This window comes from Salmo salar, chromosome 13 (genome assembly GCF_965601325.2).
Source record: "Salmo salar chromosome 13, fSalSal1, whole genome shotgun sequence".
NCBI lineage: Eukaryota > Metazoa > Chordata > Actinopteri > Salmoniformes > Salmonidae > Salmo > Salmo salar.
The window spans coordinates 2,006,970-2,031,316 of record NC_138303.1 but is presented as its reverse complement, the minus strand read 5'-3'; the positions used below and the strand labels follow the sequence as shown (position 1 = coordinate 2,031,316).

Genomic DNA, 24,347 nt, shown 5'->3' with positions numbered 1-24,347 from the left:
GACAGGTTCTCATCTGCCCTATGGTGTGGTATAGACAGGTTCTCATCTGCCCTATGGTGTGGTATAGACAGGTTCTCATCTGCCCTATGGTGTGGTATAGACAGGTTCTCATCTGCCCTATGGTGTGGTATAGACAGGTTCTCATCTGCCCTATGGTGAGGTATAGACAGGTTCTCATCTGCCCTATGGTGTGGTATAGACAGGTTCTCATCTGCCCTATGGTGAGGTATAGACAGGTTCTCATCTGCCCTATGGTGTGGTATAGACAGGTTCTCATCTGCCCTATGGTGTGGTATAGACAGGTTCTCATCTGCCCTATGGTGTGGTATAGACAGGTTCTCATCTGCCCTATGGTGTGGTATAGACAGGTTCTCATCTGCCCTATGGTGTGGTATAGACAGGTTCTCATCTGCCCTATGGTGTGGTATAGACAGGTTCTCATCTGCCCTATGGTGTGGTATAGACAGGTTCTCATCTGCCCTATGGTGTGGTATAGACAGGTTCTCATCTGCCCTATGGTGTGGTATAGACAGGTTCTCATCTGCCCTATGGTGTGGTATAGACAGGTTCTCATCTGCCCTATGGTGTGGTATAGACAGGTTCTCATCTGCCCTATGGTGTGGTATAGACAGGTTCTCATCTGCCCTATGGTGTGGTATAGACAGGTTCTCATCTGCCCTATGGTGTGGTATAGACAGGTTCTCATCTGCCCTATGGTGAGGTATAGACAGGTTCTCATCTGCCCTATGGTGTGGTATAGACAGGTTCTCATCTGCCCTATGGTGTGGTATAGACAGGTTCTCATCTGCCCTATGGTGTGGTATAGACAGGTTCTCATCTGCCCTATGGTGAGGTATAGACAGGTTCTCATCTGCCCTATGGTGTGGTATAGACAGGTTCTCATCTGCCCTATGGTGAGGTATAGACAGGTTCTCATCTGCCCTATGGTGTGGTATAGACAGGTTCTCATCTGCCCTATGGTGTGGTATAGACAGGTTCTCATCTGCCCTATGGTGAGGTATAGACAGGTTCTCATCTGCCCTATGGTGTGGTATAGACAGGTTCTCATCTGCCCTATGGTGTGGTATAGACAGGTTCTCATCTGCCCTATGGTGTGGTATAGACAGGTTCTCATCTGCCCTATGGTGTGGTATAGACAGGTTCTCATCTGCCCTATGGTGTGGTATAGACAGGTTCTCATCTGCCCTATGGTGTGGTATAGACAGGTTCTCATCTGCCCTATGGTGTGGTATAGACAGGTTCTCATCTGCCCTATGGTGTGGTATAGACAGGTTCTCATCTGCCCTATGGTGTGGTATAGACAGGTTCTCATCTGCCCTATGGTGTGGTATAGACAGGTTCTCATCTGCCCTATGGTGTGGTATAGACAGGTTCTCATCTGCCCTATGGTGTGGTATAGACAGGTTCTCATCTGCCCTATGGTGTGGTATAGACAGGTTCTCATCTGCCCTATGGTGTGGTATAGACAGGTTCTCATCTGCCCTATGGTGTGGTATAGACAGGTTCTCATCTGCCCTATGGTGTGGTATAGACAGGTTCTCATCTGCCCTATGGTGTGGTATAGACAGGTTCTCATCTGCCCTATGGTGAGGTATAGACAGGTTCTCATCTGCCCTATGGTGTGGTATAGACAGGTTCTCATCTGCCCTATGGTGAGGTATAGACAGGTTCTCATCTGCCCTATGGTGTGGTATAGACAGGTTCTCATCTGCCCTATGGTGTGGTATAGACAGGTTCTCATCTGCCCTATGGTGTGGTATAGACAGGTTCTCATCTGCCCTATGGTGTGGTATAGACAGGTTCTCATCTGCCCTATGGTGTGGTATAGACAGGTTCTCATCTGCCCTATGGTGAGGTATAGACAGGTTCTCATCTGCCCTATGGTGTGGTATAGACAGGTTCTCATCTGCCCTATGGTGAGGTATAGACAGGTTCTCATCTGCCCTATGGTGTGGTATAGACAGGTTCTCATCTGCCCTATGGTGTGGTATAGACAGGTTCTCATCTGCCCTATGGTGTGGTATAGACAGGTTCTCATCTGCCCTATGGTGTGGTATAGACAGGTTCTCATCTGCCCTATGGTGTGGTATAGACAGGTTCTCATCTGCCCTATGGTGTGGTATAGACAGGTTCTCATCTGCCCTATGGTGTGGTATAGACAGGTTCTCATCTGCCCTATGGTGTGGTATAGACAGGTTCTCATCTGCCCTATGGTGTGGTATAGACAGGTTCTCATCTGCCCTATGGTGTGGTATAGACAGGTTCTCATCTGCCCTATGGTGAGGTATAGACAGGTTCTCATCTGCCCTATGGTGTGGTATAGACAGGTTCTCATCTGCCCTATGGTGTGGTATAGACAGGTTCTCATCTGCCCTATGGTGTGGTATAGACAGGTTCTCATCTGCCCTATGGTGTGGTATAGACAGGTTCTCATCTGCCCTATGGTGTGGTATAGACAGGTTCTCATCTGCCCTATGGTGTGGTATAGACAGGTTCTCATCTGCCCTATGGTGTGGTATAGACAGGTTCTCATCTGCCCTATGGTGAGGTATAGACAGGTTCTCATCTGCCCTATGGTGTGGTATAGACAGGTTCTCATCTGCCCTATGGTGTGGTATAGACAGGTTCTCATCTGCCCTATGGTGAGGTATAGACAGGTTCTCATCTGCCCTATGGTGTGGTATAGACAGGTTCCTCATCTGCCCTATGGTGTGGTATAGACAGGTTCTCATCTGCCCTATGGTGTGGTATAGACAGGTTCTCATCTGCCCTATGGTGTGGTATAGACAGGTTCTCATCTGCCCTATGGTGTGGTATAGACAGGTTCTCATCTGCCCTATGGTGAGGTATAGACAGGTTCCTCATCTGCCCTATGGTGTGGTATAGACAGGTTCTCATCTGCCCTATGGTGAGGTATAGACAGGTTCCCATCTGCCCTATGGTGTGGTATAGACAGGTTCCCATCTGCCCTATGGTGTGGTATAGACAGGTTCCCATCTGCCCTATGGTGTGGTATAGACAGGTTCTCATCTGCCCTATGGTGTGGTATAGACAGGTTCTCATCTGCCCTATGGTGTGGTATAGACAGGTTCTCATCTGCCCTATGGTGAGGTATAGACAGGTTCTCATCTGCCCTATGGTGTGGTATAGACAGGTTCTCATCTGCCCTATGGTGAGGTATAGACAGGTTCTCATCTGCCCTATGGTGAGGTATAGACAGGTTCTCATCTGCCCTATGGTGTGGTATAGACAGGTTCTCATCTGCCCTATGGTGTGGTATAGACAGGTTCTCATCTGCCCTATGGTGTGGTATAGACAGGTTCTCATCTGCCCTATGGTGTGGTATAGACAGGTTCTCATCTGCCCTATGGTGAGGTATAGACAGGTTCTCATCTGCCCTATGGTGTGGTATAGACAGGTTCTCATCTGCCCTATGGTGAGGTATAGACAGGTTCTCATCTGCCCTATGGTGTGGTATAGACAGGTTCTCATCTGCCCTATGGTGTGGTATAGACAGGTTCTCATCTGCCCTATGGTGTGGTATAGACAGGTTCTCATCTGCCCTATGGTGTGGTATAGACAGGTTCTCATCTGCCCTATGGTGTGGTATAGACAGGTTCTCATCTGCCCTATGGTGTGGTATAGACAGGTTCTCATCTGCCCTATGGTGTGGTATAGACAGGTTCTCATCTGCCCTATGGTGTGGTATAGACAGGTTCTCATCTGCCCTATGGTGTGGTATAGACAGGTTCTCATCTGCCCTATGGTGTGGTATAGACAGGTTCTCATCTGCCCTATGGTGTGGTATAGACAGGTTCTCATCTGCCCTATGGTGTGGTATAGACAGGTTCTCATCTGCCCTATGGTGTGGTATAGACAGGTTCTCATCTGCCCTATGGTGTGGTATAGACAGGTTCTCATCTGCCCTATGGTGTGGTATAGACAGGTTCTCATCTGCCCTATGGTGTGGTATAGACAGGTTCTCATCTGCCCTATGGTGTGGTATAGACAGGTTCTCATCTGCCCTATGGTGTGGTATAGACAGGTTCTCATCTGCCCTATGGTGTGGTATAGACAGGTTCTCATCTGCCCTATGGTGTGGTATAGACAGGTTCTCATCTGCCCTATGGTGAGGTATAGACAGGTTCTCATCTGCCCTATGGTGTGGTATAGACAGGTTCTCATCTGCCCTATGGTGAGGTATAGACAGGTTCTCATCTGCCCTATGGTGTGGTATAGACAGGTTCTCATCTGCCCTATGGTGTGGTATAGACAGGTTCTCATCTGCCCTATGGTGTGGTATAGACAGGTTCTCATCTGCCCTATGGTGAGGTATAGACAGGTTCTCATCTGCCCTATGGTGTGGTATAGACAGGTTCTCATCTGCCCTATGGTGAGGTATAGACAGGTTCCTATCTGCCCTATGGTGTGGTATAGACAGGTTCCCATCTGCCCTATGGTGTGGTATAGACAGGTTCCCATCTGCCCTATGGTGTGGTATAGACAGGTTCTCATCTGCCCTATGGTGTGGTATAGACAGGTTCTCATCTGCCCTATGGTGTGGTATAGACAGGTTCTCATCTGCCCTATGGTGAGGTATAGACAGGTTCTCATCTGCCCTATGGTGAGGTATAGACAGGTTCTCATCTGCCCTATGGTGAGGTATAGACAGGTTCTCATCTGCCCTATGGTGAGGTATAGACAGGTTCTCATCTGCCCTATGGTGTGGTATAGACAGGTTCTCATCTGCCCTATGGTGTGGTATAGACAGGTTCTCATCTGCCCTATGGTGTGGTATAGACAGGTTCTCATCTGCCCTATGGTGTGGTATAGACAGGTTCTCATCTGCCCTATGGTGAGGTATAGACAGGTTCTCATCTGCCCTATGGTGAGGTATAGACAGGTTCTCATCTGCCCTATGGTGTGGTATAGACAGGTTCTCATCTGCCCTATGGTGTGGTATAGACAGGTTCTCATCTGCCCTATGGTGTGGTATAGACAGGTTCTCATCTGCCCTATGGTGTGGTATAGACAGGTTCTCATCTGCCCTATGGTGTGGTATAGACAGGTTCTCATCTGCCCTATGGTGTGGTATAGACAGGTTCTCATCTGCCCTATGGTGTGGTATAGACAGGTTCTCATCTGCCCTATGGTGTGGTATAGACAGGTTCTCATCTGCCCTATGGTGTGGTATAGACAGGTTCTCATCTGCCCTATGGTGTGGTATAGACAGGTTCTCATCTGCCCTATGGTGTGGTATAGACAGGTTCTCATCTGCCCTATGGTGTGGTATAGACAGGTTCTCATCTGCCCTATGGTGTGGTATAGACAGGTTCTCATCTGCCCTATGGTGTGGTATAGACAGGTTCTCATCTGCCCTATGGTGAGGTATAGACAGGTTCTCATCTGCCCTATGGTGTGGTATAGACAGGTTCTCATCTGCCCTATGGTGAGGTATAGACAGGTTCTCATCTGCCCTATGGTGAGGTATAGACAGGTTCTCATCTGCCCTATGGTGAGGTATAGACAGGTTCTCATCTGCCCTATGGTGTGGTATAGACAGGTTCTCATCTGCCCTATGGTGTGGTATAGACAGGTTCTCATCTGCCCTATGGTGTGGTATAGACAGGTTCTCATCTGCCCTATGGTGTGGTATAGACAGGTTCTCATCTGCCCTATGGTGTGGTATAGACAGGTTCTCATCTGCCCTATGGTGTGGTATAGACAGGTTCTCATCTGCCCTATGGTGTGGTATAGACAGGTTCTCATCTGCCCTATGGTGTGGTATAGACAGGTTCTCATCTGCCCTATGGTGTGGTATAGACAGGTTCTCATCTGCCCTATGGTGTGGTATAGACAGGTTCTCATCTGCCCTATGGTGTGGTATAGACAGGTTCTCATCTGCCCTATGGTGTGGTATAGACAGGTTCTCATCTGCCCTATGGTGTGGTATAGACAGGTTCTCATCTGCCCTATGGTGAGGTATAGACAGGTTCTCATCTGCCCTATGGTGTGGTATAGACAGGTTCTCATCTGCCCTATGGTGTGGTATAGACAGGTTCTCATCTGCCCTATGGTGTGGTATAGACAGGTTCTCATCTGCCCTATGGTGAGGTATAGACAGGTTCTCATCTGCCCTATGGTGAGGTATAGACAGGTTCTCATCTGCCCTATGGTGTGGTATAGACAGGTTCTCATCTGCCCTATGGTGTGGTATAGACAGGTTCTCATCTGCCCTATGGTGTGGTATAGACAGGTTCTCATCTGCCCTATGGTGTGGTATAGACAGGTTCTCATCTGCCCTATGGTGTGGTATAGACAGGTTCTCATCTGCCCTATGGTGTGGTATAGACAGGTTCTCATCTGCCCTATGGTGTGGTATAGACAGGTTCTCATCTGCCCTATGGTGTGGTATAGACAGGTTCTCATCTGCCCTATGGTGTGGTATAGACAGGTTCTCATCTGCCCTATGGTGTGGTATAGACAGGTTCTCATCTGCCCTATGGTGTGGTATAGACAGGTTCTCATCTGCCCTATGGTGTGGTATAGACAGGTTCTCATCTGCCCTATGGTGTGGTATAGACAGGTTCTCATCTGCCCTATGGTGTGGTATAGACAGGTTCTCATCTGCCCTATGGTGTGGTATAGACAGGTTCTCATCTGCCCTATGGTGTGGTATAGACAGGTTCTCATCTGCCCTATGGTGAGGTATAGACAGGTTCTCATCTGCCCTATGGTGAGCTATAGACAGGTTCTCATCTGCCCTATGGTGAGGTATAGACAGGTTCTCATCTGCCCTATGGTGTGGTATAGACAGGTTCTCATCTGCGCTATGGTGAGGTATAGACAGGTTCTCATCTGTCCTATGGTGAGCTATAGACAGGTTCTCATCTGCCCTATGGTGAGGTATAGACAGGTTCTCATCTGCCCTATGGTGTGGTATAGACAGGTTCTCATCTGCCCTATGGTGTGGTATAGACAGGTTCTCATCTGCCCTATGGTGTGGTATAGACAGGTTCTCATCTGCCCTATGGTGTGGTATAGACAGGTTCTCATCTGCCCTATGGTGTGGTATAGACAGGTTCTCATCTGCCCTATGGTGTGGTATAGACAGGTTCTCATCTGCCCTATGGTGTGGTATAGACAGGTTCTCATCTGCCCTATGGTGTGGTATAGACAGGTTCTCATCTGCCCTATGGTGTGGTATAGACAGGTTCTCATCTGCCCTATGGTGTGGTATAGACAGGTTCTCATCTGCCCTATGGTGTGGTATAGACAGGTTCTCATCTGCCCTATGGTGAGGTATAGACAGGTTCTCATCTGCCCTATGGTGTGGTATAGACAGGTTCTCATCTGCCCTATGGTGTGGTATAGACAGGTTCTCATCTGCCCTATGGTGTGGTATAGACAGGTTCTCATCTGCCCTATGGTGTGGTATAGACAGGTTCTCATCTGCCCTATGGTGAGGTATAGACAGGTTCTCATCTGCCCTATGGTGTGGTATAGACAGGTTCTCATCTGCCCTATGGTGTGGTATAGACAGGTTCTCATCTGCCCTATGGTGTGGTATAGACAGGTTCTCATCTGCCCTATGGTGTGGTATAGACCATCACACTCAGACGATACAACAGACCTCCTAGTTGTTTCACTGAAGGTGAACTGGTATATGAGTTCACAACTCATACATTACCATGCTATTGCCACATATCACCATGCTATTGCCATATATCACCATGCTATTGCCACATATCACCATGCTATCACCATATATCACCATGCTATCGCCATATATCACCATGCTATCGCCATATATCACCATGCTATCGCCATATATCACCATGCTATCGCCATATATCACCATGCTATCGCCATATATCACCATGCTATCGCCATATATCACCATGCTATCGCCATATATCACCATGCTATCGCCATATATCACCATGCTATCGCCACATATCACCATGCTATTGCCATATATCACCATGCTATTGCCATATATCACCATACTATTACCATATAATTACCCATTCAGGGTGGAGCGAGACTCACCTCTGACGGACAAACTCGTCAGTAACGACCTTCTTCACGTCTCCAAAGATCTCGTGTCTCTCCCTGGGAGCGGGGGGGTCAAAACAGTCAACACACAGATCATACTTCAACCTCCCTCCACGTCTGGCTAGTAGATGTCCAAGCCTCAGTAAAGGAGATCTAACCCAGTGACGGGACCGCGGAGGAACCTCGGACCATCAGACTTACCCTTGATCAACTCTCAGCTTCTTCAGTGTGTTCCACACCATACCTACAAACACAAAGCATGATGGGACATCTCAGTGAGGAGAAGGGGCATACACACGGCACTGATGTCATCAATAAGTGGGGGGGGCAGACAGAAATTGGCAAATATTGGTATTTTTTTACAAAAAATAGAGCTGTGGCCCCCCATTGGCTACACTGGTGTCAGAAGTGGGACAAAGCCAACGGGACACTCACTCTCCTTGACCACACCCCCCTTCATGAAGACGATGCTGAGGATTACGAAGAGTAGACCTGTTTTTGGATTACTGGGACTCCTGTAAACAAACAAACACACAAACACACACACACACACACACACACACACACACACACACACACACACACACACACACACACACACACACACACCACACACACACACACCCCCCCCCCCCCCCCCCCCGGTAAACATCCATATATGTAGCCTTGTACAAGAGATCTCCTGTTTCTATAGTGAGACAGCTTGGTGTGCCAGTACACACCCTGGACAGGACACTAGTCTATATCCTGTTTCTGTAGTGAGACAGCTTGATGTACCAGGACACCCCCTGGACAGGACACTAGTCTATATCCTGTTTCTGTAGTGAGACAGCTTGGTGTGCCAGTACACACCCTGGACAGGACACTAGTCTACTTCCTGTTTCTGTAGTGAGGCAGCTTGATGTACCAGGACACCCTCTGGACAGGACACTAGTCTATATCCTGTTTCTGTAGTGAGACAGCTTGGTGTGCCAGTGCACACCCTGGACAGGACACTAGTCTACTTCCTGTTTCTGTAGTGAGGCAGCTTGATGTACCAGTACACCCCCTGGACAGGACACTAGTCTACTTCCTGTTTCTGTAGTGAGGCAGCTTGATGTACCAGGACACCCCCTGGACGGACACTAGTCTATTTCCTGTTTCTATAGTGAGACAGCTTGATGTACCAGGACGCCCCCTGGTCAGGACACTAGTCTATATCCTGTTTCTGTAGTGAGACAGCTTGATGTACCAGGACACCCCCTGGACAGGACACTAGTCTATTTCCTGTTTCTATAGTGAGACAGCTTGATGTACCAGGACACCCCCTGGACAGGACACTAGTCTATATCCTGTTTCTGTAGTGAGACAGCTTGATGTACCAGGACACCCCCTGGACAGGACACTAGTCTATTTCCTGTTTCTATAGTGAGACAGCTTGATGTACCAGGACACCCCCTGGACAGGACTCCAGTCTATTTCCTGTTTCTGTAGTGAGACAGCTTGATGTACCAGGACACCCCCTGGACAGGACACTAGTCTATTTCCTGTTTCTATAGTGAGACAGCTTGATGTACCAGGACACCCCCTGGACAGGACTCCAGTCTATTTCCTGTTTCTGTAGTGAGACAGCTTGATGTACCAGGACACCCCCTGGACAGGACACTAGTCTATTTCCTGTTTCTATAGTGAGACAGCTTGATGTGCAGGACACCCCCTGGACAGGGGAGGTGGTTCTTCCTGAGGTCTTCATGTTAGGGAGGGAGTCTTTTCCTGGGGTCTTCCTATTGGGGAGGGAGTCTCTTCCTGTTGGGGAGGTGGTTCTTCCTGTAGGGCAGGGGGTGTCTTCCTGTTGGGGAGGGAGTCTCTTCCTGGGGTCTTCTTGCCGGGGGAGGGGGTGTCTTGCTGGGGCATACAGTGGCAGCCACTAAATGCATATAGGGGAAACAGTGGTGCAGCGGTCTAAGGCACTGCATCTCAGTGCTAGAGGCGTCACTACGGCCACCCTGGTTCGAATCCAGGCTGTATACAACCAGCTGTGATTGGGAGTCCCATAGGGCAGCGCACAATTGGCCCAGCGTCGTCCGGGTTTGGCCGGTGTAGGCCGTCATTGTAAATAAGAATTTGTTCTTAACTGACTTGCCTCGTTAAATAAAAGGTTACATTTAATCAATATTTCCCCCCACAGTGACCTCCATGTTGAGAGATTCTCCCTCTAGTCTTTCCACACAGTGACCTACATCTTGAGAGATTCTCCCTCTTGTCTTTCCACAGTGACCTCCATGTTGAGAGATTCTCCCTCTAGTCTTTCCACACAGTGACCTACACGTTGAGAGATTCTCCCTCTATTCTTTCCATACAGTGACCTCCATCTTGAGAGATTCTCCCTCTAGTCTTTCCACACAGTGACCTACACGTTGAGAGATTCTCCCTCTATTCTTTCCATACAGTGACCTCCATCTTGAGAGATTCTCCCTCTAGTCTTTCCATACAGTGACCTACATCTTGAGAGATTCTCCCTCTAGTCTTTCCACACAGTGACCTACATCTTGAGAGATTCTCCCTCTAGTCTTTCCACACAGTGACCTACATGTTGAGAGATTCTCCCTCTAGTCTTTCCACACAGTGACCTACATGTTGAGAGATTCTCCCTCTAGTCTTTCCACACAGTGACCTCCATCTTGAGAGATTCTCCCTCTAGTCTTTCAGCACAGTGACCTCCATCTTGAGGGATTCTCCCTCTAGTCTTTCCACACAGTGACCTCCATCTTGAGAGATTCTCCCTCTAGTCTTTTCACACAGTGACCTACATGTTGAGAGATTCTCCCTCTAGTCTTTCCACACAGTGACCTACATGTTGAGAGATTCTCCCTCTAGCTGCTCCAGTTTGTTGATGAGGATGTAGACGTGGTTCTTAGAGTCGATCTCCACCAGCTTCAGACCAAACACTGTCTCAAACACACGTCCCACCCTCTTTATTATCTCAGGGTAGATGTTCCTGTACTCCTTCACAACATGTTTCACGATGTCTGGAGAGAGAGGGGGGAAGAGGGGGAAAGAGAGAGAGAGGAAAAGAGAGGGGGAAAGAGGGAGAGAGAGAGTGAGGTGGGGAGAATTGAGGGGAAAAGAGAGAGGGTGCGGGAAGAGAGAGAGAGAAGATCAAATCAAGCTTTATTTATACAGCACATTTCAGACATGGAATGCAACAATGTGTTTCACAGGTCAAAAACTAATAAAAACTACAAAAATAAAAACTGAAATATTCATTACACAAACACAAAAGAATAACAAAAACTGAATGACTAAAACCAGCCTCTCTGGTATTATTACTAATTGATTTCGTGTTGTCTACACTGTTACAAATGGAAAAAATATATTTATAATAACATCTTCCTTGATCACCTTCTTATTGTTATTATTATTATGATTATCATTATAAATCAGTAATGTCATTATCATTAGTAGGCTTAGACTAGAACCACCATGTCATTATCATTAGTAGACTTAGTATAGAACCACCATGTCATTATCATTAGTAGACTTAGTACAGAACCACCATGTCATTATCATTAGTAGACTTAGTACAGAACCACCATGTCATTATCATTAGTAGACTTAGTATAGAACCACCATGTCATTATCATTAGTAGACTTAGTATAGAACCACCATGTCATTATCATTAGTAGACTTAGTATAGAACCACCATGTCATTATCATTAGTAGACTTAGTACAGAACCACCATGTCATTATCATTAGTAGACTTAGTACAGAACCACCATGTCATTATCATTAGTAGACTTAGTATAGCACCACCATGTCATTATCATTAGTAGACTTAGTACAGAACCACCATGTCATTATCATTAGTAGACTTAGTACAGAACCACCATGTCATTATCATTAGTAGACTTAGTATAGCACCACCATGTCATTATCATTAGTAGACTTAGTATAGAACCACCATGTCATTATCATTAGTAGACTTAGTACAGAACCACCATGTCATTATCATTAGTAGACTTAGTATAGAACCACCATGTCATTATCATTAGTAGACTTAGTATAGAACCACCATGTCATTATCATTAGTAGACTTAGGTATAGAACCACCATGTCATTATCATTAGTAGACTTAGTATAGAACCACCATGTCATTATCATTAGTAGACTTAGTATAGAACCACCATGTCATTATCATTAGTAGACTTAGTATAGAACCACCATGTCATTATCATTAGTAGACTTAGTATAGAACCACCATGTCATTATCATTAGTAGACTTAGTATAGAACCACCATGTCATTATCATTAGTAGACTTAGTATAGAACCACCATGTCATTATCATTAGTAGACTTAGTGTAGAACCACCATGTCATTATCATTAGTAGACTTAGTGTAGAACCACCATGTCATTATCATTAGTAGACTTAGTGTAGAACCACCATGTCATTATCATTAGTAGACTTAGTGTAGAACCACCATGTCATTATCATTAGTAGACTTAGTATAGAACCACCATGTCATTATCATTAGTAGACTTAGTATAGAACCACCATGTCATTATCATTAGTAGACTTAGTATAGACCCACAATGTCATTATCATTAGTAGACTTAGTATAGACCGACCATGTCATTATCATTAGTAGACTTAGTACAGAACCACCATGTCATTATCATTAGTAGACTTAGTATAGAACCACCATGTCATTATCATTAGTAGACTTAGTTTAACAGCCTTGTTTAACCTCCATGTCATTATCATTAGTAGACTTAGTACAGAACCACCATGTCATTATCATTAGTAGACTTAGTATAGACCCACCATGTCATTATCATTAGTAGACTTAGTACAGAACCACCATGTCATTATCATTAGTAGACTTAGTATAGAACCACCATGTCATTATCATTAGTAGACTTAGTGTAGAACCACCATGTCATTATCATTAGTAGACTTAGTATAGAACCACCATGTCATTATCATTAGTAGACTTAATGTAGAACCACCATGTCATTATCATTAGTAGACTTAGTGTAGAACCACCATGTCATTATCATTAGTAGACTTAGTATAGAACCACCATGTCATTATCATTAGTAGACTTAATGTAGAACCACCATGTCATTATCATTAGTAGACTTAGTATAGAACCACCATGTCATTATCATTAGTAGACTTAGTATAGAACCACCATGTCATTATCATTAGTAGACTTAATGTAGAACCACCATGTCATTATCATTAGTAGACTTAGTACAGAACCACCATGTCATTATCATTAGTAGACTTAGTTTAACAGCCTTGTTTAACCTCCATGGATCTGTAGACCTTAGAACACATGCTGTTTAGTCTTGATATCATAACTTGCATAGCCCTGTATTTCAATACTTCTATAGGCTACTGTCTCAATCAATCATTCATTAGTTCATGTCATCACACAGCACACGAGTCATTCATGATGTGAAATTCAATAAAACATTTTAGTTTTAAAAGAAAGTGACCATTGAATAATTAGCACAAACAATAAATAGGCCTAAAACGTTCCATTTTGGAAATTGCATTCACAAACAAATGAGACTAAGAACAGACTTTGCTGTAATAAAGGTATACAAAAATTTTTTAGACTCTCTGGTACTTCATTTATTTAGTGGTGTTTATATTGTTCAAAACGGTCAGATAAATGATATTGTAATCTAACAGCACCTGTTTGACACACACAACATGGACCCAGAGCCTTGGTACAGTAACATGGACCCAGAGCCTTGGTACAGCAACATGGACCCAGAGCCTTGGTACAGCAACATGGACCCAGAGCCTTGGTACAGTAACATGGACCCAGAGCCTTGGTACAGTAACATGGACCCAGAGCCTTGGTACAGTAACATGGACCCAGAGCCTTGGTACAGTAACATGGACCCAGAGCCTTGGTACAGTAACATGGACCCAGAGCCTTGGTACAGTAACATGGACCCAGAGCCTTGGTACAGTAACATGGACCCAGAGCCTTGGTACAGCAACATGGACCCAGAGCCTTGGTACAGTAACATGGTCCCAGAGCCTTGGTACAGCAACATGGACCCAGAGCCTTGGTACAGTAACATGGACCCAGAGCCTTGGTACAGCAACATGGACCCAGAGCCTTGGTACAGTAACATGGACCCAGAGCTTGCTCCTGACCTTTTTCTTCATCTCCAGTATTTTATTATTTAAACATTTAGTCACATTTCAACTAGTCACATTTCAACTAGTCACATTTAGTCACATTTCAACTAGTCACATTTCAAGTCGTCACATTTAAACTTCACACCGCATGGCCGCTGCCACTCTAACCTGGTGGTCCCAGCGCGCACGACCCACGTGGAGTTCCAGGTCTCCGCCAGCCTCTGGAACTGCCGGTCTGCGGCCAACAAGGCAGAGTTCATCTCAGCCTATGCTACCCTCCAGTCCCTCGACTTCTTGGAGCTGACGGAAACATGGATTACCACAGAAAACACTGCTACTCCTACTGCTCTCTCCTCGTCTGACCACATGTTCTCGCATACCCCGAGAGCATCTGGTCAGCGGGGTGGTGGCACTGGGATCCTCATCTCTCCCAAGTGGACATTCTCTCTTTCTCCCCTGACCCATCTGTCTATCTCCTCATTTGAATTCCATGCTGTCACAATCACTAGCCCATTCAAGCTTAACATCCTTATCATTTATCGCCCTCCAGGTTCCCTTGGAGAGTTCATCAATGAGCTTGACGCCTTGATAAGTTCCTTTCCTGAGGAAGGCTCACCCCTCACAGTTCTGGGTGACTAACCTCCCTACGTCTACCTTTGACTCATTTCTCTCTGCCTCCTCCTTTCCACTCCTCTCCTCTTTTGACCTCACCCTCTCACCGTCCCCCCCTACTCACAAGGCAGGCAATACGCTTGACCTCATCTTCACTAGATGCTGTTCTTCCACTAATCTCATTGCAACTCCCCTCCAAGTCTCCGACCACTACCTTGTATCCTTTTCCCTCTCGCTCTCCTCCAACACTACTCACTCTGCCCCTACTCGGATGGTATTGCGCCGTCGCAACCTTCGCTCTCTCTCTCCTGCTACTCTCTCTTCTTCCATCCTATCATCTCTTCCCTCTGCTCAATCCTTCTCCAACCAATCTCCTGATTCTGCCTCCTCAACCCTCCCCTCCTCCCTTTCTGCATCCTTTGACTCTCTATGTCCCCTATCCTCCCGGCCAGCTCGGTCCTCCCCTACTGCTCTGTGGCTTGACGAATCATTGCGAGCTCACAGAACAGGGCTCCCTGCGGACCTGGCATCTTTTCACTCCCTCCTCTCCACATTTTCTTCCTCTGTTTCTGCTGCTAAAGCCACTTTCTACCACTCTAAATTCCAAGCATCTGCCTCTAACCCTAGGAAGCTCTTTGCCACCTTCTCCTCCCTCCTGAATCCTTCTCCCCCCCCTCCTCCCTCTCTGTGGATGACTTTGTCAACCATTTTGAAAAGAAGGTTGATGACATCCGATCCTCGTTTGTTAAGTCAAACGACACCGCTGGTCCTGCTCACATTGCCCTACCCTATGCTTTGACCTCTTTCTCCCCTCTCTCTCCAGATGAAATCTCGCGTCTTGTGACGGCCGGCCGCCCAACAACCTGCCCGCTTGACCCTATCCCCTCCTCTCTTCTCACAGGCCATTTCCGGAGACCTTCTCCCTTACCTCACCTCGCTCATCAACTCATCCTTGACCGCTGGCTATGTCCCTTCCGTCTTCAAGAGAGCGAGAGTTGCACCCCTTCTGAAAAAACCTACACTCGATCCCTCCGATGTCAACAACTACAGACCAGTATCCCTTCTTTCTTTTCTCTCCAAAACTCTTGAACGTGCCGTCCTTGGCCAGCTCTCCTGCTATCTCTCTCAGAATTACCTTCTTGATCCAAATCAGTCAGGTTTCAAGGCTGGTCATTCAACTGAGACTGCTCTTCTCTATGTCACGGAGGCTCTCTGCACTGCTAAAGCTAACTCCCTCTCCTCTGCTCTCATCCTTCTAGACCTATCTGCTGCCTTTGATACTGTGAACCATCAGATCCTCCTCTCCACCCTCTCCGAGTTGGGCATCTCCGGCGCGGCTCACTCTTGGATTGCGTCCTACCTGACAGGTCGCTCCTACCAGGTGGCGTGGCGAGAATCCGTCTCCGCACCACGTGCTCTCACCACTGGTGTCCCCCAGGGCTCAGTTCTAGGCCCTCTCCTATTCTCGCTATACACCAAGTCACTTGGCTCTGTCATATCCTCACATGGTCTCTCCTATCATTGCGACACAGACGACACACAATTAATCTTCTCCTTTCCCCCTTCTGATAACCAGGTGGCGAATCGCATCTCTGCATGTCTGGCAGACATATCAGTGTGGATGACGGATCACCACCTCAAGCTGAACCTCGGCAAGACGGAGCTGCTCTTCCTCCCGGGGAAGAACTGCCCTTTCCATGATCTCGCAATCACGGTGGACAACTCCATTGTATCCTCCTCCCAGAGTGCTAAGAGTCTCGGCGTGACCCTGGACAACACCCTGTCGTTCTCCGCTAACATCAAGGCGGTGACCCGATCCTGTAGGTTCATGCTCTACAACATTCGCAGAGTACGACCCTGCCTTACACAGGAAGCGGCGCAGGTCCTAATCCAGGCACTTGTCATCTCCCGTCTGGATTACTGCAACTCGCTGTTGGCGGGGCTCCCTGCCTGTGCCATTAAACCCCTACAACTCATCCAGAACGCCGCAGCCCGTCTGGTGTTCAACCTTCCCAAGTTCTCTCACGTCACCCCGCTCCTCCGCTCTCTCCACTGGCTTCCAGTTGAAGCTCGCATCTGCTACAAGACCATGGTGCTTGCCTACGGAGCTGTGAGGGGAACGGCACCTCCGTACCTTCAGGCTCTGATCAGTCCCTACACCCAAACGAGGGCACTGCGTTCATCCACCACTGGCCTGCTGGCCCCCCTACCTCTGCGGAAGCACAGTTCCCGCTCAGCCCAGTCAAAACTGTTCGCTGCTCTGGCACCCCAATGGTGGAACAAGCTCCCTCACGACGCCAGGACAGCGGAGTCAATCACCACCTTCCGGAGACACCTGAAACCCCACCTCTTTAAGGAATACCTAGGATAGGATAAAGTAATCCTTCTAACCCCCCCTAAAAGATATAGATGCACTATTGTAAAGTGGTTGTTCCACTGGATATCATAAGGTGAATGCACCAATTTGTAAGTCGCTCTGGATAAGAGCGTCTGCTAAATGACGTAAATGTAAAAAAATGTAAATGTAGTCACATTTAGTCACATTTCAACTAGTCACATTTAGTCACATTTCAACTAGTCACATTTAGTCACATTTCAACTAGTCACATTTAGTCACATTTCTTCTACACATCCTACCTCCCCCTCCTGAGCAAGCTAACATTCCCCCGTTTGGAGTTTGTCACGTCCTCTGCATACATTTTGCTGTCACGCGTTACGGTATGCTATATTTTTTTATTTTATTTATTTATTTCACCTTTATTTAACCAGGTAGGCAAGTTGAGAACAAGTTCTCATTTACAATTGCGACCTGGCCAAGATAAAGCAAAGCAGTTCGACAACATACAAAAACACAGAGTTACACATGGAGTAAAACAACATACAATCAATGATGCAGTAGAATAAAAAAATAAAAAAATAAGACTATATACAATGTGAGCAAATGATGTGAGATAAGGGAGGTAAAGGCAAAAAAAATGCCATGGTGGCAAAGTAAATAAAGTATAGCAAGAAAAACACTGGAATGGTAGATTTGTAGTTTGAAGAAAGTTCAAAGATAAAATATAAATAATATGGTGCAAAGGAGCAAAATAAATAAAATAAATAAATACAGTAGGGGAAGAGGTAGTAGTTTGGGCTAAATTATAGATGGGCTATGTACAGGTGCAGTGATCTGTGAGCTGCTCTGACAGCTGGTGCTTAAAGCTAGTGAGGGAGATAAGTGTTTCCAGATTCAGAGATTTTTGTAGTTCGTTCCAGTCATTGGCAGCAGAGAACTGGAAGGAGAGACGACCAAAGGAGGAGTTGGCTTTAGGGGTGACCAGAGAGATATACCTGCTGGAGCGCGTGCTACAGGTGGGTGCTGCTATGGTGACCAGTGAGCGGAGATAAGGGGGGACTTTACCTAGCAGAGTCTTGTAGATGACCTGGAGCCAACGTGTTTGGCGACGATTATGAAGCGAAGGCCAGCCAACGAGAGCGTACAGGTCGCAGTGGTGGGTAGTATATGGGGCTTTGGTGACAAAACGGATGGCACTGTGATAGACTGCATCCAGCTTGTTGAGTAGGGTATTGGAAGCTATTTTGTAAATGACATGATATGCTATAGGTCAGGCCCTATTGGTGACATGCATGCGATGCATACATCTGTCACGTAAAGAGAGAGTTGAGGGAATGTTTTTCCTAAACAGAGAGAGAGAGAGAGAGAGAGAGAGAGAGAGAGAGAGAGAGGAGAGAGAGAGAGAGAGAGAGAGAGAGAGAGAGAGAGAGAGAGAGAGAGAGAGAGAGAGGGGGGGGGGGGGGGGGGGTATATATATATGGGACCATGAAGGTAGCTGTAGTGATTCATCAGCTCCTACCTGCTCTGCGGATGGGGAACTTTTTCTGGTCCTTAACGAAGATGAACTGGACAACCTCAGCTGTCTAGGGAAAGAGAGAGATAGATATGAGAGAGAGATAGATATGAGAGAGAGTGTGTGTGTGTATATATGTGTGTGTATTACCTTCAGGTCGACCTGAGCAGGTGTCAGTCTGTCCAGACCCTTCTGTACCTGTGACGTACTGGGCTGGGTGAAGGACGGGTCATCCTCATCATCACCTAGCACTGCCTCCCAACGCTGGGACTAACAGAGACAAAAGACACCAGCATCATCATCAGAAAGGCATGGATTTTTTTTTTAATAGATGCTGGAGAGGGGGATGATGGAGGTATAGAGATGTAGTAGGTGTGCTGGAGAGAGGGGGTATGATGGAGGTATAGAGAGATGTAGTAGGTGTGCTGGAGAGGGGGGGATGATGGAGGTATAGAGATGTAGTAGGTGTGCTGGAGAGAGGGGGGATGATGGAGGTATAGAGAGAAGTAGTAGGTGTGCTGGAGAGAGGGGGATGATGGAGGTATAGAGAGAAGTAGTAGGTGTGCTGGAGAGAGGGGGGATGATGGAGGTATAGAGAGAAGTAATAGGTGTGCTGGAGAGGGGGGATGATGGAGGTATAGAGAGAAGTAATAGGTGTGCTGGAGAGAGGGGGGATGATGGAGGTATAGAGATGTAGTAGGTGTGCTGGAGAGGGGGGGATGATGGAGGTATAGAGATGTAGTAGGTGTGCTGGAGAGAGGGGGATGATGGAGGTATAGAGATGTAGTAGGTGTGCTGGAGAGAGAGGGGTGATGGAGGTATAGAGATGTAGTAGGTGTGCTGGAGAGAGGGGATGATGGAGTTATAGAGAGGTGATGGAGGTATAGAGATGTAGTAGGGGTTAATTACCCGTACTCCTTTGTTCTGGGAGCTCTGTGTGTTGGATGCTCTCTTCCTCTGAGACATCACGGCTCTGACTGGAGGAGGAGGAACAATATCAACAACACAAAGTGTAGCCCTTCATCTTTCAACTACCGTTAGCTATTAGCGTTCTGGCTGTTAGCTAGCTAGCTAGTGATAGACACAGCAAAGCCAGCAAGCTAGCTACCGAAGCAAACTGGGCAACATTAATGTAAAAAAAGATTATATCAAAAGCAATCTAAAATGTATTTAAACCGAGAAAAGTAATTAATGCTAGTAACGTTAAAGTAGCTATTCACTCACGTAAAGACTGTTTACAAAACTTCTTCCGCTTCCCAAACTCCCGCTCGCGAGACGCGTGTTGATGACGTACAATCTTCCGCCTGTTCTTCTTCTTCCAAAGATTCTCTAACTAAAGCCAGATAGACCACCACCTCTCGTTTCCAACAGGAAATGAGTCCTAGTGGGCAGGGCCTCGTCTGCATATTTTCGTTAGGAAACGCCTAGTCTGTGAAGTGCGCGTGTGCAATAACTCAATTTGCTTTTGCACTCCTTCTACAAAAGTTAGTCCACTCTGTTCATAACATATTTTAGTTTTTGGGAATAGAAAACTGTATTGAAATCAAATGTTTAATCGATAAGAAAATGTCTAGAATTTCGGCCAAAATCCATTTCGTTCTTAGATGGGAAAAAGATCTGGGTATTGATCTTGATGAGGGCCTATGGAGTGACCTATGCAGGGATGGTGTTACATCCACATTGAACTCCAGATACAGATTGATCCAGTTTAATTTCCTCCATCAGCTCTATATCACCCCATCTAGACTGCACAAGTTCAATCCTGATATCTCCTCCCTATGTTTTAGATGTGGCTCAGATGAAGGAACATTCCTCCATTCCACTTGGCAGTGTTCAAAACTACATGGTTTCTGGCAGGGGGTATGCGATACCATATCCTCAATCCACGGGGTTGCATTCCCTTTAGACCCCGAGGTCTGCCTACTGGGTAACTATACTAACACCAATCTTAGGCAAAGTCATACTATAAAGCTAACAGAAATATTGCTAGCGATTGCCAAGAAATGTATTGCCTTGAAATGGAAATCGGATTCCCCCCTACCAGTGGCAATGTGGCTATCGGAAGTTAATAGTTGTATCCCACTGGAGAAAATCACTTACTGCTTGAGGAATAAGTTAAAGACATTTTACAGAATTTGGCAACCTTTTATTGACTATATGGAGAATCTCCCCGCACACCACATTGATTGAATCTCTATATAATTCTTATATAATGTTTCACACGTAATGTATAATATGTAGCTTACAGCAGGTGACCATATGAATCAATGTCTCATTATTATTATTAATATTTATTTTATTATGATTTATGTATCATGTATATTTTTTATGTATTATGTATGCCCGTATATATAATTTTTATTTTTTATTACGCTCGTCTGTTACCGTCACTTTGTCCTTTGTTGTCTAACATATTTTCTCTTTTGTTTTGAATGTTCTTAATTGGAAAATGCAAAAATAAAATATTAAACAAAAAAAAAAATCCATTTCGTTCCATCTTCTCCCAATACCGACCAGTGGGCTTCCTCTCACTTCCATATTTGGCAGTGAGTGGAAACGCCAAGCGGATGCTTCACGTTTTTACATCCTGGTGAAATCTGTCTCATTGTTCTATCTGTTCTTCTATCTGTTCTGTTCTTCTGTGGGTTTTATGGCGGACTACAACCCCAAAAAGTGTATTGCCGCCACCAACTGGACAGGTTGAAAAAAACAAGGTAAAAAGAAAATCAACAGTGATAGGGAAAACTAACTTAATTAATCCAGCCAAATAAAAATAGTACATTGACATAATCAAAACTCCCACTTATTCCTTCCTTCAAATCTCTATATCTCCCTTCTCAGGCTCTAGGGCCTGAGAGAGTGGTACAGCCTGTGACAATACTCCATGCAAGTCCTTCGCCAATAAATCTTTCAGCCGCTTCCACAATGATATCTATTTTCCTGGACCTTCTTTCCACCTTGGCAGTGCCGAGTGGCGCAGCAGTCTAAGGCACTGCATCTCAGTGCAAGAGCCGTCACTACAGTACCTGTTTTGAATCCAGGCTGTATCACATCCGTCTGTGATTGGGAGTCCCATAGGGCGGCGCACAATTGGCAGGATACATTTGCTTTCCAACCTGTGTTTTCCAGTGATAGTATTTGAAATATTGCTAAAGGCCTGTTTTGGCTGCATGCTGTTCACTAACAGATTTGCTGTGCGTTCCCGATTGTAGGCATGCCTTGTGATTGAGCTACACACAATACACAGATAGGCTATTTTTTTACAAATAAACTATTGATCCTCTGTGGTTAAATTATAGGCCTACTCCTGGTGTAGTTTCTGGAATTATTTCATTTCTTTCTGAACAGACGGCAGTAATTCTAGAACTTTGGCAAATGTATTTTTATTCATCATGGGTGCTGCAGCTCCTCCAGCACCCGACAATAAGGACATAAATGAAGTGCAACGCTGGAGATGAGGTGCAGGCTCATGTCTATCAGAGCAGAGAGAGGGAGATCATAAAGTGAATCTCATTCTAGTTCTGTGAGAGATAGTGGTGCGCTTCTCTCTCTCACCACAGCAATGACTTTTGGTGAATGCACCAATTTGTAAGTCGCTCTGGATAAGTGCGTCTGCTAAATTATGTAAATGTAAATGTAAATGAGTACAGCCAGAGTGTCCATGGATACGGATGACTCAACACTATACATGTCAGCTACTACAGCGACTGAAATGACGGCAACACTTAACAAAGAGCTGCAGTTAGTTTCAGAGTGGGTGGCAAGGAATACGTTAGTCCTAAATATTTCTAAAACTAAAAGCTTTGTATTTGGAACAAAACACTCACTAAACCCTAAACCTCAACTACATTTTGTAATAAATAATGTGGAAATAAAGCACATTTAGATTACTAAACTGCTTGGAGTAACCCTGGATTGTGAACTGTCATGGTCAAAACATATTGATACAACAGTAGCTAAGATGGGGAGAAGTCTGTCCATAATAAAGCACTGCTCTACCTTCTTAACAACACTATCAACAAGGCAGGTCCTACAGACCCTAGTTTCTACCTTCTTAACAGCACTATCAACAAGGCAGATCCTACAGACCCTAGTTTCTACCTTCTTAACAACACTATCAACAAGGCAGGTCCTACAGGCCCTAGTTTCTACCTTCTTAACAACACTATCAACAAGGCAGGTCCTACAGGCCCTAGTTTCTACCTTCTTAACAACACTATCAACAAGACAGATCCTACAGACCCTAGTTTCTACCTTCTAAACAACACTATCAACAAGACAGGTCCTACAGGCCCTAGTCTCTACCTTCTTAAAACCTGTTAGGGCTAGGGGGCAGCATTTGCACGTCTGGATAAAAAAAATGTACCCGATTTAATCTGGTTACTAATCCTACCCAGTAACTAGAATATGCATATACTTATTATATATGGATAGAAAACACTCTAAAGTTTCTAAAACTGTTTGAATGGTGTCTGTGAGTATAACAGAACTCATTTGGCAGGCAAAACCCTGAGACATTTTCTGACAGGAAGTGGATACCTGATGTGTTGTATTGACTTTAAACCTATCCCATTGAAAAACACAGGGGCTGAGGAATATTTTGGCACTTCCTATTGCTTCCACTAGATGTCACCAGCCTTTACAAAGTGTTTTGAGTCTTCTGGAGGGAGATCTGACCGAACAAGAGCCATGGAACGATGATGTCCCATTAGACACCTGGCGCGCGAGTTCATGTTGGGTACCCTCGTTCCAATACGTTATAAAAGAGTATGCATTCGTCCACCTTGAATATTATTCATGTTCTGGTTAAAAAAGGCCCTAATGATTTATGCTATACAACGTTTGACATGTTTGAACGAACGTAAATATATTTTTTCCCCTCGTTCATGACGAGAAGTCCGGCTGGCTTAGATCATGTGCTAACAAGACGGAGATTTTTGGACATAAATGATGAGCTTTTTTGAACAAAACTACATTCGTTATGGACCTGTGATACCTGGAAGTGACATCTGATGAAGAGAATCAAAGGTAATGGATTATTTACATAGTATTTTCGATTTTAGATCTTCCCAACATGACGTCTAGTCTGTATCGCAACGCGTATTTTTCTGGGCGCAGTGCTCAGATTATTGCAAAGTGTGATTTCCCAGTAAGGTTATTTTTAAATCTGGCAAGTTGATTGCGTTCAAGAGATGTAAATCTATAATTCTTTAAATGACAATATAATATTTTACCAATGTTTTCTAATTTTAATTATTTAATTTGTGACGCTGACTTGACTGCCGGTTATTGGAGGGAAACGATTTCCTCAACATCAATGCCATAGTAAAATGCTGTTTTTGGATATAAATATGAACTTGATAGAACTAAAAATGCATGCATTGTCTAACATAATGTCCTAGGAGTGTCATCTGATGGAGATTGTAAAAGGTTAGTGCATCATTTTAGCTGGTTTTATGGTTTTGGTTACCCTGTCTTTGACTTGACAAAACATTACACACAACTCTTGTAAATGTACTGTCCTAACATACTCTAAATTTATGCTTTCGCCGTAAAACCTTTTTGAAATCGTAAAACGTGGTTAGATTAAGGAGATGTTTATCTTTCAAAGGGTGTAAAATAGTTGTATTTTTGAAAAATTTGAATTTTGACATTTATT

The 24,347-nt window shown here is 45.3% G+C and overlaps 1 protein-coding gene across 1 annotated transcript in view; it reads right to left on the bottom strand.

Annotated features, from left to right (window-relative positions):
- ndnl2 (necdin-like 2) overlaps nucleotides 1-20,067 on the bottom strand; it is a 37,951-nt gene extending 17,884 nt beyond the window's left edge. The window contains exons 1-8 of the mRNA XM_045692807.2: nucleotides 19,913-20,067; nucleotides 19,598-19,665; nucleotides 18,839-18,958; nucleotides 18,695-18,758; nucleotides 10,913-11,087; nucleotides 8,515-8,594; nucleotides 8,281-8,323; nucleotides 8,074-8,136 (exon numbers count right to left, since the gene is read on the bottom strand). Coding sequence (XP_045548763.1) covers nucleotides 8,074-8,136; nucleotides 8,281-8,323; nucleotides 8,515-8,594; nucleotides 10,913-11,087; nucleotides 18,695-18,758; nucleotides 18,839-18,958; nucleotides 19,598-19,654 — 602 coding nt within the window. The 5' untranslated portion in view covers nucleotides 19,655-19,665; nucleotides 19,913-20,067. The remainder of the gene's footprint in view (nucleotides 1-8,073; nucleotides 8,137-8,280; nucleotides 8,324-8,514; nucleotides 8,595-10,912; nucleotides 11,088-18,694; nucleotides 18,759-18,838; nucleotides 18,959-19,597; nucleotides 19,666-19,912) is intronic.
- Between the last annotated feature and the right edge of the window lie 4,280 nt (nucleotides 20,068-24,347).